Source organism: Odontesthes bonariensis, chromosome 19 (assembly GCF_027942865.1).
Source record: "Odontesthes bonariensis isolate fOdoBon6 chromosome 19, fOdoBon6.hap1, whole genome shotgun sequence".
NCBI classification, from domain to species: domain Eukaryota; kingdom Metazoa; phylum Chordata; class Actinopteri; order Atheriniformes; family Atherinopsidae; genus Odontesthes; species Odontesthes bonariensis.
The window spans coordinates 34,257,513-34,272,120 of NC_134524.1; the positions used below are offsets into that span (position 1 = coordinate 34,257,513).

Here is a 14,608-nt window from a genome sequence, read left to right on the forward strand (position 1 = left end):
TGAGGCCCATTGTTCGTATCCCCAAACCACAATAGCTCCTCCCTTGTCAGCTCTTTTTATCACAATGTCTTTATTGTTAGTTAATTCTTTGAGTGCATCACTTTCATCTTTAGACAGGTTTTGTCTGTACTGGGTGTTTTTCTTTGTGAGCACTTGCTCTATCTCATAGCTGACTTTCCTCTCAAAAGTATTCAAGGTGGCGTTTTGTACTATTGGGCAGAAAACTGATTTGGGCTAAAATCTGGAAAGATAGTTTAACAATGTATAAGAAAGCCCTTCGTAAAGCTAGAACTGCTTATTATTCATCATTGATAGAAGAGAATAAGAATAATCCCAGGTTTCTTTTCAGCACTGTAGCCAGTCTGACTAAGAGTCCGAGCTCTGCTGAGCCAGTTATTCCTTTAAATCTCAGCAGTGATGATTTCATGAGCTTCTTTATTAATAAAATTGTTTCTATCAGAGAGAAGATTGATGGAGTCCTTCCCACTATTATCAGTGATGTATCATCAAGTACAGCAGCTTTAGAAGTATCTTTAGAACCTGATTTGTATTCAGACGGCTTCTGCCCAGTTGATCTCTCTGAGCTAACAACAGCAATAGTCTCTTCTAAACCATCAACTTGTGTTTTAGACCCAATCCCAACCAGACTGTTCAAGGAGGTTTTCCCATTAATTGACACTTCCATATTGGATTTGATCAATCTGTCTTTGTTGACAGGATATGTACCTCAGACTTTTAAGGTTGCTGTAATTAAACCTTTACTTAAAAAGCCTACTCTTGATTCAGAGGTGTTAGCTCATTATAGACCTATATCCAATCTCCCTTTTATGTCTAAAGTTCTTGAAAAAATAGTTGCAGCTCAGCTTTGTGATCACTTACACAGAAATAATCTGTTTGAAGAGTTTCAGTCAGGATTCAGAGTGCATCATAGCACAGAAACTGCACTGCTGAAAGTTACCAATGATCTCCTCTTAGCCTCTGATAGCGGACTTGTGTCTGTGCTTGTCCTGTTGGATCTCAGTGCTGCATTTGATACGGTCGATCACAGTATCTTATTACACAGACTTGAACATGTTATTGGGATTAAAGGAACTGCATTAGGCTGGTTTAAGTCATATTTATCTGATAGATTTCAGTTTGTTCTTGTAAATGAAGAATCTTCCTCACACACCAGAGTAAGTCATGGAGTTCCTCAGGGTTCTGTGCTTGGACCGATTCTTTTCACTTTATACATGCTTCCATTAGGTAACATTATTAGACAGCATGGCATAAATTTCCATTGCTATGCTGATGATACCCAGTTGTACTTATCTATGAAACCAGATGAACCCAATAGGTTGGTCAGACTACAAGCATGTCTTAAATACATAAAGACCTGGATGACTCAGAACTGTCTGCTTCTAAATTCAGACAAAACTGAAGTCGTTATCTTTGGACCTGAGCGCTTCAGGGAGAAATTGTCTAGCTATATAGTTACTCTAGATGGTATTTCCTTGGCTTCTAGTTCTACAGTGAGGAACCTTGGAGTTATTTTTGACCAGAATTTATCATTTGACTCGCATATAAAACAGGTTTCTAGGACTGCCTTCTTTCATCTTCGTAATATTGTTAAAATCAGGAACATCTTGTCTCAGAGTGATGCAGAAAAACTGCTCCATGCATTTGTTACTTCAAGATTGGACTACTGTAATTCTTTATTATTGGGCTGTCCCACATATTCTCTGAAAAGCCTCCAGCTGATCCAAAATGCTGCAGCCAGAGTTCTGATGAGAACTAACAGCAGAGATCATATTTCTCCAGTTTTAGCTTCTCTTCATCGGCTCCCTGTTAAATTCAGAATAGAATTTAAGATTCTTCTCCTTACATATAAAGCTCTTAATGACCGAGCTCCATCATATCTTAAAGATCTCATTATAAGATATTTTCCTAACAGAGCACTTCGTTCCCAAACTGCAGGTTTACTTGAGGTTCCCAGAGTTTCTAAAAGTAGAATGGGAGGCAGAGCCTTCAGTTATCAGGCCCCTCTCTGTGGAACCAGCTGCCAGTTTGGGAGGCAGAGCCTTCAGTTATCAGGCCCCTCTCGTCATATCTTCTTTTCTTTGCCATGGAAGGAAATGGCTTTGGAATCACCTTTGGCAATGCTTCATCCTCTGCTCTGCGTTTACATAGGAGCCCCATCAAAAACTTTTCCATGTTCTGCTAGCAGTGTCATTCATTGATTGATTCATTTGTGCATCCCACCCGCACGCTCTCCCCTGCAATTGCTCTGCGCCCCCCACTTTGGGAACCACTGGTCCAGATGTAGTAGCATTCTCAGACAGCAGGTGCCCGATGGAGATTTGGTTTGGGTCATTTGGAATTTCCGTGAATACTGCCATGTACATGTCTCTGTGTCGTTCTGATCAATAAATTCCCCATAAGAGGCTGCAAAGGTGAGTCCGACTCCTCTTTTCTGCACAACAGTTCAGTAAACAAGACGTAGGACGTCTAATCTGTATATCTCAGCAGGACATTCAAGAAGAAGGTTTCTTGCAGTTGGATTGGCTTGGAAAAAACACTTATACTTTGTCATACATATCAAAGTGTATGTGAAAATATATGTATGTGTAGACAGAGAGATGGAGGAAGACTGCAACTTTGCAAAATCATAAAACTTTAATAAATAGAAATAGAGCAAAAATACAAATATAGCTTTGTAACAAGAACACAAATAACATAAGCACACAATTCAATCAGCATTCTGTATGAATGAAGAATAAAAATACCTTTTTGTACAAATGCAGGCATGAGTCTATCAGCCACAAAATATCTCTGAGCGGTGCATCAGTGTCTTTTGTGTCAGTTTTGTCTCATTTGACTTTCTCTCTGTCTGGTTACACACAAACATTCAGAGAAATAAATAAACAGCAAACATGTAAACTCTTCTCAGAAAGTCTCAGACAGTCCTCGCTCAAGTGGAACTGAAGCCATTGGAAGTGAAACTGTCAGTGAATCTGAGGCTAACGTGTGGAGTCACTGGAGTTGCGCTGGTCTTGTGAGGATGGTCATCATGAGAAGATGTGAGCAGCAGTAGTCACACACAGAGGAAGACAGCAGGTCTTCCAGGTTTCAGGTTATTGAGGTTGGTTGAACTGACCCATGAACAGAACGGCACCTGAACACACACAGGAAAGCATTGGACACCTCTGCTGCTCTTGTGGAATGGGATTGAGTGCAAATGGATCATGAGTGTTACCAGTATGCTTGTGCTGAATTAGAAAGAGGAAAGGTCGGTCCAGAGTGATCTCCTCCACCGCCATACGGGAGAACATGATGGCAGCTAGCAGCAAGAAGAGAACACAACATCTGCTCAGTGAGGTGTGTGTGCACAGAAACCTGCTTGTGCTCACATTTCCAAAAGGTTCTTCATTGGCTAATTTACTTTTTACAGTCTTTACCTCATGAGCAACTGACTGAGCACAGGCAATACTCCCAACCAAAAAACAGCACTGGCAACGGCCCTGGTGACAGACTACTCATAGACCAAAACACACCACTCGCCATCAAATTCACGGCCCTGTTCCTGTGACCTGATACAGTTAAGAACTGTAATCTTTGCTACCTAGAACACTTATCCTGGAAGCTGGGATCATCTAACCACCTCTCCCAGTTACTCACTCATCTCCCACAACAACTGCAGTTGCCTAGCCTAGAAATCTAGACGCCCCTAGCGGCCGCAAATGGAATTAGCTCCGGGGCCAGTCTAGTCACTTGCGGTCGTTTTGCAACGTTCCAAATCAAAACTTGATCGAGCCAATCAAATCGTGAGGAGCGGGGTCAGAGGCCGGGCTACCTAGTGACGACAGAGGTGCGACGTTTCACTGTGTAGTTCCAGAGAGAGGTAAAAAAAAAAAAAAAAAGTCCCAGAGAGAGGTAAACAATGGCTGCGCCCGGCGAACAGGCTTATATAACAGCTATATTGCCTTCCATTAGCTAGCTCTCTTTAGATTTATAGGGAAACGAAGTAAACTTACATCTGAGAGCAATCCCCAGTCAATTGCGAGCATGATGTACCGAAGACGGCGGGCCGAACGGCAAAACCAGAAGTGCGTTGCTCACTGCGGCTAGCTTTAGTAGCGACAAATTCGTGGGAACAAAATTGTAAATAGCTGGTATTTTGTCAGATTTTCAACACCTTGGGGGTCTAAATGACTACTTTCTCACCTGAAAATGTTTCAAATGTTGCTAAAGTTATATATTTACAGAGTTTATAGCTTAAGAGTAATCAGCTTTTCAGGCCTTAGACTACAAACCATGATGTACATTCCGTCGCGTTGACTACATAAAACTTCTTCATCGCTCTGATTGGTTGTTGCGCCATCCAATTGCGTGGCGTTAAACTTGACAGACAGCCGTTTATCCCGCCCACACTGCTATCCAGCGTCACTAGACCCCTGTACAGCTTTTTGCTGTACGGGTCTGGCTTGCTAGGCTAGCAGTTGCCCACAAAGCTGCTGACTTTAAGGAAAGCTTTGGCTGGTAATAAAGCATCGGGTTCAAGTATATTTCAAGTTTTAGGAGCAAATATTCTTTCAATTATCGTGAAAAAAAGTGTAATCTCTATTTAACCCTAACCCCGAGTACCATTGCTAACAGAGGGTCAGGCAGCTGTGGCACAAGGGCTTGATCAATATTCCCAGAGTGGCATCGTCCATGATCCTGCCCACCAGCTGTTCCCCCCATGCCTTCTGGAAGGAGGCTGCGCAGCATCCCAGCTCGGACCTGCAGACTGAGAAGCAGCTTGTACCCGGAGGTTGTCACACTGCTGAGCTGCTCCGCCCATCCAAACATTTTACTTCCCCCTACATTCCACTAAAATAAACCGTCACTTTTTGTCTTTTTGCTATGCTCACACCTGCTGCTGCCGTGCATTGTGCAATCTTCTCTTTAGTTTATTCATTTAGGCTCCTTGCGTTTTATATTTATACATACATCTATGTATATATTCTTATATTTCTTAATATTTTATGCAAACTGAGAGCTGAGAAACTGTATTTCCTTCTACCACACTGTGGTTTTGAGTCTGAGTGGGATTGAGTCTTATCCCTGGGCTTTCTGACTCCCTCATATGCCCCAGGTGTCCTCGGGTAATAACTGAACTTAAAGTTATGGGAAAGCCCTTTCCAGGGCAGCTCAGCAACCATTGCTCCCTGTCCATAAGCCCCGTGGCTCTGCCTCCAGTCTGTGTGCATTCAAAACTGAAGCTCAAAGTTTCTGATTCAGGCAGGAATGATGAATTACTTTCTGTGTGGGAGACAGAGAAGTTCATACTGAGGGTACCTGTTGCTGCCGCGCCCTTGGTTCCTTGTTCATTGACCTCAATCTTCACTCTCTGCAGGACCTTTGACACACAAAGCCTCTCCTCAGCTGGGGGGGATAAATGCAGGTTACATGCAAACTTCATGTGGGTGCATTCACACATCAACTAAATACAGAATTAGAATACTTACAGAAAAAAACTGTACAATAAATCTTCTAACAAACTAACTGGCTTTTTTGAAAGTTGGGTGTCAACTTACAGGTTATGCGTGTAAAATCAGCAGTAGCCAAGTTGAAGATGCCTCCCAGTCCCATGTTGTGCAGAGCAGGCTTCAAATTCACCTCCGAGTTCAGAGAAAACCTGACAAAACATGCACATATGTTCAAATTCCATCTGTCTGGATCAGGGCTGGCAGCCATGGAATAATGAATAGAAATCAGCCTTATTTGATCTGAGCCACACAGACATGGACAGCCTCTCCCCCTCACCTTGGCATGGCCAGCTGTCTCTTGACGCTCTTCATCTCTGACCTCCACTGCTGAATCCTCCGGCTGCTCAGATCTGCACTGAGGACGCTCAGTGGAACTTCAGGCTCAAAAGGTGACACCAAGAGCATGCTCAACGAATCCCCCTCATAGGGTACCTCAATGACATCATAGTCCACTCCATCAGGGGTCACAAATTCACCTGTGAGTCCAGGAGAAAGACATAGATGGGATTTTGTAATTGTGTAATGATTGGCATGTCCCCGGGGCCCAAATGCTACCTTTTGGAGCTGGTGGCAGAGTCTCAGAAAGGGATCAGCTTACCATAGTTGAAGTAGTTAGTGAGTGTCATCATGTGCACAGGTACAGTACTGCCATTGGCACAATGGAAAATCCTCTCCTGTGTGAGTTTGGGGTCAAAGGGAACCTTCCATAGGTGCTGGAAGTGAAGAGCATTAAGGAGGACGAGGCGGGTCTCATCAGTCAGAGATCCAGATGCCAAGAACTCGGGGATGGCACCTGCAGATGAAAAGAACAGTTTTCCAGCTGGCTTCACATTTCAGTCAGACTTCCATTGTGCCATATGTATAATGTTTATTCATTTATGCGTTTAATGGCACACAGAAAGCAGCCCCACAGTACCTGCGGTGTGCTCGGACACCCACGCGTTGATAACCTCCACAGCCTCGTCGGCTTTGCTGAAATCCACCTGGTGGGGATGGGTTTGGAAGGTCTTGGCCAGGGCCCGACGGAATCCCTTCTCCAGGCTCATCTTCCTCTCCAGCATCACCCCGCTGGCCACGTCCACGCCCTCCTCCCTGGCCAGGCTCCGCTGCAGCAGCCTCTGCTGCCGGGGCATGCCCCGCTCTGCAAGGGGGGCAAGGCAGTTGCTTTCATGCTCATGGTTCTCTCCAGCCTAATGATCTCATATGTTTAGTCACCTTTGTTGTGATCTGTAGTTAAGTGTCCAACAAACATTCTTTAGTTTTTAATGCAACTTTTATACTTCATATTTGAACTGCTTTTTAATTTGGAAAAGATTGCCCTCCTTGCATCCTGTGTGTTGTCTTACTTCCTGTCCTCTTCCACTGTCCACCTTATTTGTCCTCGCACCAGTTTGCCTCGCTGTGCTCTGCTCTGCTGATCGCCTCCTTATGATCTTTGATGCACTTTGCTTACATATTATTCTGCATTTTCTCTTCTCTTCTGATCTCTTTTGTCCCCCAGCTTCTCTGGATCCACTGCAGTCTTTGGGGGCTTTGGGGACTCTTTTTAGCTGGACCTGCTTCTAGAACCTGACTGCCTGCAGACTACAACTACTAACGAGTCAAGTGAGAGCTTCCTGACTGATCCTGACTCAGCACTATCACAGAGCACCTGTCAGCTGAGTCTGCTGATAGTAAGACACACCCGTCTGCCAAGCATGAACTGCATGGAACTGGCCATATGGTGGCCATATGCCTGATACCTCCAGTTCCCACTCTTTCTGCTATTAGACCATGAGCCCGAGCCTTTCTTATTTGTGCTTTCCTTAACAATGTTACAAAGTGCTTTACGAGAGGGGATTGGCTGTTTTAGGACGGAGGGTTGTTCCAAACAACGCAATGATAGAAAGTGGGATCAATGTATCCTTTCCAAAAGGCTTCCCCAAAGAGCAAAGTTCCCAGGAGGGATTTGAAGGTAGCTACTGACTTGGTTTTCCTGACTTCAGAGGCAGAGAGTTTCATATAATGAGGGATTTACTAGAAATGACCCCTTGTCCATTTTTTTACACAAACTGTGATCTGGCAATAGTCAGCAAGGCAGTATCTGTGGATCTTAGTAATAATGCTCGGCCCAAAACTCTGAGATGAGAGAGAGCAGCAAGTTTAAAATCTGTAGTAATTGTGACAGGGAGCCCCTGCTGAAGTGTTTCTGCCTTTTTGTCCCTGTAATGAGTCGAGCTAAACCAGCTGTAGACAGCAGAGGAGCCCTCAGCGTGGGGAATCACAGTAGCCAAGGGGAGAGGATACAAAAGTGTGCAGAAGTCTGTACTTAGATAAAAAAGACCTGGTTGACTTAAGCCATAAGAAACAAGATGGGACAACATGTTTAGGGGGCGGCTGTAGCTCAGGAGGAAGAGCAGTCGCCCACCAAACGGAAGGTCGGTTCGACTCCGGCTTCCCCGGGTTGAAGTGTCCTTGGGCAAGACACTGAACCCCACATTGCCTACCGATGGTTAGAAAGCACGTAGTTATGTACAGACTTCAGACGTGCTGTATGAGTGCGTGTGGATGGGTGAATGCGGCATGTAGTGTTAGCAGCGCTTTGAGTGATCAGCTGGACTACAAAAGCGCGATACTAGTACAGTCCATTTACCATGTTTGACTGCCGTTAGAATGAGATGTTTTTATCTGAGAGACGGCCAAGGTTAGAACCAACAGCACTTAAAGAATTGACCTCCAACTTCTTATCATTGAATTTCATGTAATGTTGGCCCATTCAAAATGTTATGTGAGAAAGTCAACCTGTGAGATTAGCTTAGAATACCGCTGGGATCTGTGGTTTAAACACTTGGTAGCTTCCAGCTGCTTGTGGCTTAAGACATTTTTTACATAATCTATGAGCCACTCACCTTGCAAAGAAAAGCCCATAGCTGTAGTTATGGCCCTGTGCGTGTTTCCATCTGCACCAAGCTGAGCCATGGCCATGACACAAGCCACGCCATATGGGGAGAAGGCCAGGCTTTTCTCCACAGAGTCCCGGGTCAACTGGGAGAAGACCCTCAGGCCAAAGTCAGTCTGCTTATCCTGCAGAGAGCTCACTCCCACCTTGCTTAGGGTCAACAACAGGAAAATAGACACAGAGTGCATGCTGGGAAGAGGAAAAAAGAAGAGGGTATATTTGACTATGGTTGGTTATTCAGATTCAATGTGCAGTGAATACACTTAAATAATGATATCTAAAAACAGAAGCCTTTTGTAGAAAGAAAACTCTTTATATCAGTTATAATTTCCTGACCTGAATGAACTCAGGGCCTGTAAGCTTTGCTCTGATCCTTCTTTGCACACACTTGTAGAATGTATCAGTCATGAGAATATAAATATCACACCTTTTTCCAAAAGAGTGGAAAATGTGTTGGATCATCTTAAAAATGAAAAAGTTGAGCACTGAAAACAGGTCAGTGTATTCAGTGTATCTATTGGGAAATAATGCCCTCCACTTTTCTGTATTTTCAGTACACTGTTTCTGCCTCTTATTAAGAAGGAGCAGCAGCAATAAAAGGATTGCTCAACAGTGTTGAGGCCATACATCTGTTAGCCATAACCCTTAAAGGAAACAAAGAAAAAATTTCAATAAGGACAGTGAATGTTGCTGAAAAATAGTTGCAGCTCAGCTTTGTGATCATTTCCACAGAAATAATCTGTTTGAAGAGTTTCAGTCAGGATTCAGAGTGCATCATAGCACAGAAACTGCACTGCTGAAAGTTACCAATGATCTCCTCTTAGCCTCTGATAGCGGACTTGTGTCTGTGCTTGTCCTGTTGGATCTCAGTGCTGCATTTGATACGGTCGATCACAGTATCTTATTACAGAGACTTGAACATGTTATTGGGATTAAAGGAACTGCATTAGGCTGGTTTAAGTCATATTTATCTGATAGATTTCAGTTTGTTCTTGTAAATGAAGAATCTTCCTCACACACCAGAGTAAGTCATGGAGTTCCTCAGGGTTCTGTGCTTGGACCGATTCTTTTCACTTTATACATGCTTCCATTAGGTAACATTATTAGACAGCATGGCATAAATTTCCATTGCTATGCTGATGATACTCAGCTGTACTTATCTATGAAACCAGATTAAACCAATCAGTTCTATTTTCATGTTTATTCCAATGGTTTTGCAGTAAACTATCAATCCCTCCCCATGAAACAGTACATGGTCCTACACACCCCATATTTCTAATGATGGGTAAGGCATTTGCACATTAGTATCCTCTCACAGTCAGTGCGCCACCTACTGGCTACAGAAAGTTAGCCTGATGTGACTGACAACCATGTTTCAATAAAATCTCTACAAGAGCACCTTCATTTTTTGTTGTTTCTTCAATTGATACAAATTTGAATAACTTTAAAAAAAATAAAAGCATGTCATAACAATCAGGTTTTGAGTGAACAGTACTTTCATTGTACCTTGTATCTTTGTTTTTGTACTTCAACTCTAGTTACACACAGTTACAGACAGACATTGCTTTGTAATAAGAAATCAAAATGTTAATTTTGCAGCACTGTTCTATGGTATGGGGGGCAGAAGAAGGTGGGGGCCTAGGCATTCTGATCCTAGGAGTCGCAAAATGGGTCACATACTGGGTTAGGTTGGGAACATGGAATCTGAATGAACCATGATCAGGACCTCCATTGCAGATACAGCTTCCAAGAGCTGTGGCCTGAGGTTGTCAGCGCCTGTCATGATGGTAAGCAGAAGACTTGCTGGTGGTTGTTGCTGAAGTTAAAACTGCGATGTTGGAGGAATTTGGTGAGGCCATGGACAGGGACCACGGTTTTACCTGAAGAATGTTCTGGCAAACCATTTGATAACTCAAAGAGGGTAAGCAGGGTCCCTGGGGTGGTGGTTCCCATTTTTAAGAAAGGGGACTGGGGGGTGTGTTCTAACTGCAGAGGGATCACACTTCTCAGCCTCCCTGGGAAAGTTTAAACCGGATTTCTATCCTTGCAGAATTACTGAGGGGGTCATGGGTATTTTGACCATCCAGTCTACATTTGTTTTGTGGACTTGGGAAAAGCTTATGACCTTTGTACCTCTATATGGGAATCTGTGGGGGGTGCTGAGGGACCGGAATCGCTTTTGAAAGTGATTTGGTCCCTGTATAGCCAAATTAAGATCATTCAAGTATTTGAAACCCACATTTGTCATACTGACCACACCAAATGAAAGAGGTAAGTCTGGGGTACACATTTAGAATGTCTGTCATAAGTATTACAATGAATTGGATTGTAATTGAATGCTTGAATGTGGCTGTATCTTTAAAGTGCTTTGAGATGACATTTGTTGCGATTTGGTGCTACATAAATAAAACTAAACTCAATTGAACTGAACTTGACCTATCAGTGGGTAAGTGGTCAGATTCTACTTCTGACCATTGCAAACATTTGTTGGACCATTTGTTGAATCCGCAAACACAAAACACACAGTAGGCAAGTCCTGTTCAATATGGTTTTGTGTGTAACTAATATGTTATATAATGAGCCCACATATGATGAACACAAATTAAGCGCTCCTCTTGATGTAACACCAGATGATAAACTGTCACTTTCTGTTTTTAGTTGCCTTAGATCTAGATTTTTAGATCCAGAAATGTTGGTCCATGCTTGGTCCATGTTTCTATATTTTGTTGTAACATGCCCAAACAATAATTTGCGGTAATATAAGCTAAATCTCACAGTTAGGTTAACGGAGGACTGTAATTACACTTGAATTTCTTCTCTTGCCCGTAAGAAAATGATTCTTTTGAAGGCTTCTACCTAAAAAAAAGGTTTTACATGAAATGACTCTGACAACGAGTAAATAGGAAAATAACCATAGGACAAGTCCCACAAAAGAGCAGTTTAATTTTTGAAATGGCACCTCATGTTGTGCAGAATTGAACAGTGAGACAACATGTCTCCTGTTATAGTAACTCACAGGCACGCTGCTACCATCTATCATTATGTTGAATTCATATGTTGTACTTGTCATGATTTGTCAGGATGTCTGAGGACAGATCAACACCACTGAAGGCCAAGTTTGGAGATGGATGTAGTGTGACAAATTATTATTGACTTCACAAGTAATGATGTCTACTCAGAAGCAGCAGGCTTCCACATAGGTTAGAATGTCAGCATGCTGAAGATGCTGTTGACTTCTGCATCTGTTCCTATTTGTCACACAACAGTAATACCTCAGTGTTTTTAACTACTGCCTATAAAGCTTTAGAAGCATCACATTGTAGACTACAACTGAATGTTGCTTCCTCTGCAGTTTTCTTATAGAATTACAAAATAAACTGAAAGCAACACGTTAATGTTAAGGACATTTTCAGAAAATGTTGCTGCTTAGACAGGAAGTCTGATGGTGAAATGTCTCTTTCCCAACATTTTGACATTGTTTTATAGAGGCAAAGCTGTAAATGTGAAGTAATATGGCAGTTCTTACCTTGTGATTGTATGTTGCAGATGACGAAGATGAAGAAGATCAAGAAGGGTAGGTCTCAGTTGTTTCAACTTTGTTCTCTTTCCCTGCTGCTGCTTGAGTCTGAAGAATTGAAGGAGTTTGTCTTTTTGTACTCCTGATTTGCACAGCCAGAATCCCACCCTCCTCCTACGCACACGCTCACAGACACACAGAAAAAGTCATTAGTGACGATGATGTCATCTGACAGTGTCTGGACTGACTTCCTTTCATGAACACCCCCCAACCCTCCCCCTCTCCCTTCTCTGTCTGCCTGTGCTGACTAAAGCATGACGGAGCATATGGAAAGTCACGGAACTGTTTTCCCATTCAAACACACATACATTCCTCTGTCTCTATTACTCAAGCAGGAGAAATGTAGCAGAAATATTCTGGGTCTTCACATGAAAAGCCATAAATGTTACAAGTTATCATCAGCTGTCTAACAGCCTGCATCAAAACATTCTCTGTTTCTCCTCAAGGAAAATCCCATGAGCATGGATGGACTGTTTCTATATTTTGCTTCGTCGGGAAGAACAGTACTTTTTTAAAAATTGGTCAAATAAATAAAACCATGTGGGTTTTAGGTGTGATGATAATCAACAATGACAGCTTCATTGCACTGACTAGCCTGGAGCTTCCTGCTCATACCACCTTATAGATGGTGTGTACCATTAAATGTGACTCACAGTTGCTGTGTACCATTAAATGTGACACAGAGATGGTGTGTACCATTAAATGTGACGCATAGATGGTGTGTACCATTAAATGTGACACACAGTTGGTGTGTACCATTAAGTCTGACGCATAGATGGTGTGTACCATTAAATGTGACACATAGATGGTGTGTACCACTAAATGTGACACACAGATGGTGTGTACCATTAAATGTGACACACAGTTGGTGTGTACCATTAAATGTGACACACAGATGGTGTGTACCATTAAATGTGACACACAGATGGTGTGTACCATTAAATGTGACACACAGTTGGTGTGTACCATTAAATGTGACACACAGATGGTGTGTACCATTAAATGTGACGCATAGATGGTGTGTACCATTAAATGTGACACACAGATGGTGTGTACCATTAAATGTGACACACAGATGGTGTGTACCATTAAATGTGACACACAGTTGGTGTGTACCATTAAGTGTGACGCATAGATGGTGTGTACCATTAAGTGTGACGCATAGATGGTGTGTACCATTAAATGTGACACACAGATGGTGTGTACCATTAAATGTGACACACAGTTGGTGTGTACCATTAAATGTGACACACAGTTGGTGTGTACCATTAAATGTGACACACAGATGGTGTGTACCATTAAATGTGACACACAGATGGTGTGTACCATTAAATGTGACACACAGTTGGTGTGTACCATTAAATGTGACACACAGTTGGTGTGTACCATTAAATGTGACACACAGTTGGTGTGTACCATTAAGTGTGACGCATAGATGGTGTGTACCATTAAGTGTGACGCATAGATGGTGTGTACCATTAAGTGTGACGCATAGATGGTGTGTACCATTAAATGTGACACACAGATGGTGTGTACCATTAAATGTGACACACAGATGGTGTGTACCATTAAATGTGACACACAGTTGGTGTGTACCATTAAATGTGACACACAGATGGTGTGTACCATTAAATGTGACACACAGATGGTGTGTACCATTAAATGTGACACACAGTTGGTGTGTACCATTAAATGTGACACACAGTTGGTGTGTACCATTAAATGTGACACACAGTTGGTGTGTACCATTAAGTGTGACGCATAGATGGTGTGTACCATTAAGTGTGACGCATAGATGGTGTGTACCATTAAGTGTGACGCATAGATGGTGTGTACCATTAAATGTGACACACAGATGGTGTGTACCATTAAATGTGACACACAGATGGTGTGTACCATTAAATGTGACACATAGATGGTGTGTACCATTAAATGTGACACACAGTTGGTGTGTACCATTAAATGTGACACACAGTTGGTGTGTACCATTAAATGTGACACACAGATGGTGTGTACCATTAAATGTGACACATAGATGGTGTGTACCATTAAATGTGACACACAGTTGGTGTGTACCATTAAATGTGACACACAGATGGTGTGTACCATTAAATGTGACACACAGTTGGTGTGTACCATTAAATGTAACACATAGATGGTGCGTACCATTAAATGTAACACATAGATGGTGTGTATCATTAAATGTGACACACAGAAGTGACCTAAACTCAACCCCAGAAGCTGCAGAAATATAAGACATCTCAGATCTAAATGACCATACAGGATGTTTGTTTTTTCCTTGAAATTTGATTCATATGTGTGTTTCCAAATAGGAACAAAGGTCATTATAAGGTGTTATGACATGTATCATGTACGTGCACAACTGTATTTCTTCACAGCTTTTTATTCATTCATTCTTTTCTGTCAGTTTCACTAGCTGTTTAAACTTAAAAAGATCATGGTTAGGGCTAAAAGAACATTTTAAAAAATAGATTAAAAAACACATCAACACCAGATGTCACATGGACCTAAAGGTCAACTATTTCAGAAACTCAGATGAAAGCTGATAATTCCTTCAGGAGC

At 42.3% G+C, this 14,608-nt stretch overlaps 1 protein-coding gene across 1 annotated transcript; it reads right to left on the minus strand.

Moving 5' to 3' along the window:
- Positions 1 to 2,696: 2,696 nt before the first annotated feature.
- serpine1 (serpin peptidase inhibitor, clade E (nexin, plasminogen activator inhibitor type 1), member 1) lies at positions 2,697 to 12,126 on the minus strand. The gene is made up of 9 exons (XM_075450799.1): positions 11,975 to 12,126; positions 8,399 to 8,637; positions 6,427 to 6,651; positions 6,109 to 6,303; positions 5,788 to 5,986; positions 5,559 to 5,659; positions 5,320 to 5,406; positions 3,236 to 3,319; positions 2,697 to 3,154 (listed from the first exon to the last, which is right to left on the minus strand). The coding sequence occupies exons 2-9, from the start codon at positions 8,634 to 8,636 to the stop codon at positions 3,114 to 3,116; spliced, it is 1,170 nt and encodes a 389-aa protein (XP_075306914.1). The 5' UTR covers position 8,637; positions 11,975 to 12,126; the 3' UTR covers positions 2,697 to 3,113.
- Positions 12,127 to 14,608: the final 2,482 nt, after the last annotated feature.

What these genes read in the sequence shown, in the direction of transcription:
- serpine1 (XM_075450799.1), bottom strand. Translation starts at nt 8,636, where the DNA reads ATGCACTCTGTGTCTATTTTCCTGTTGTTGACCCTAAGCAAGGTGGGA. An exon ending in CACTAACTACTTCAACTATG is followed by an intron (nt 5,987 to 6,108) that starts GTAAGCTGATCC and finishes CTGGACTCACAG; the next exon opens with GTGAATTTGTGACCCCTGAT. An exon ending in AGACAGCTGGCCATGCCAAG is followed by an intron (nt 5,660 to 5,787) that starts GTGAGGGGGAGA and finishes ATGTTTTGTCAG; the next exon opens with GTTTTCTCTGAACTCGGAGG.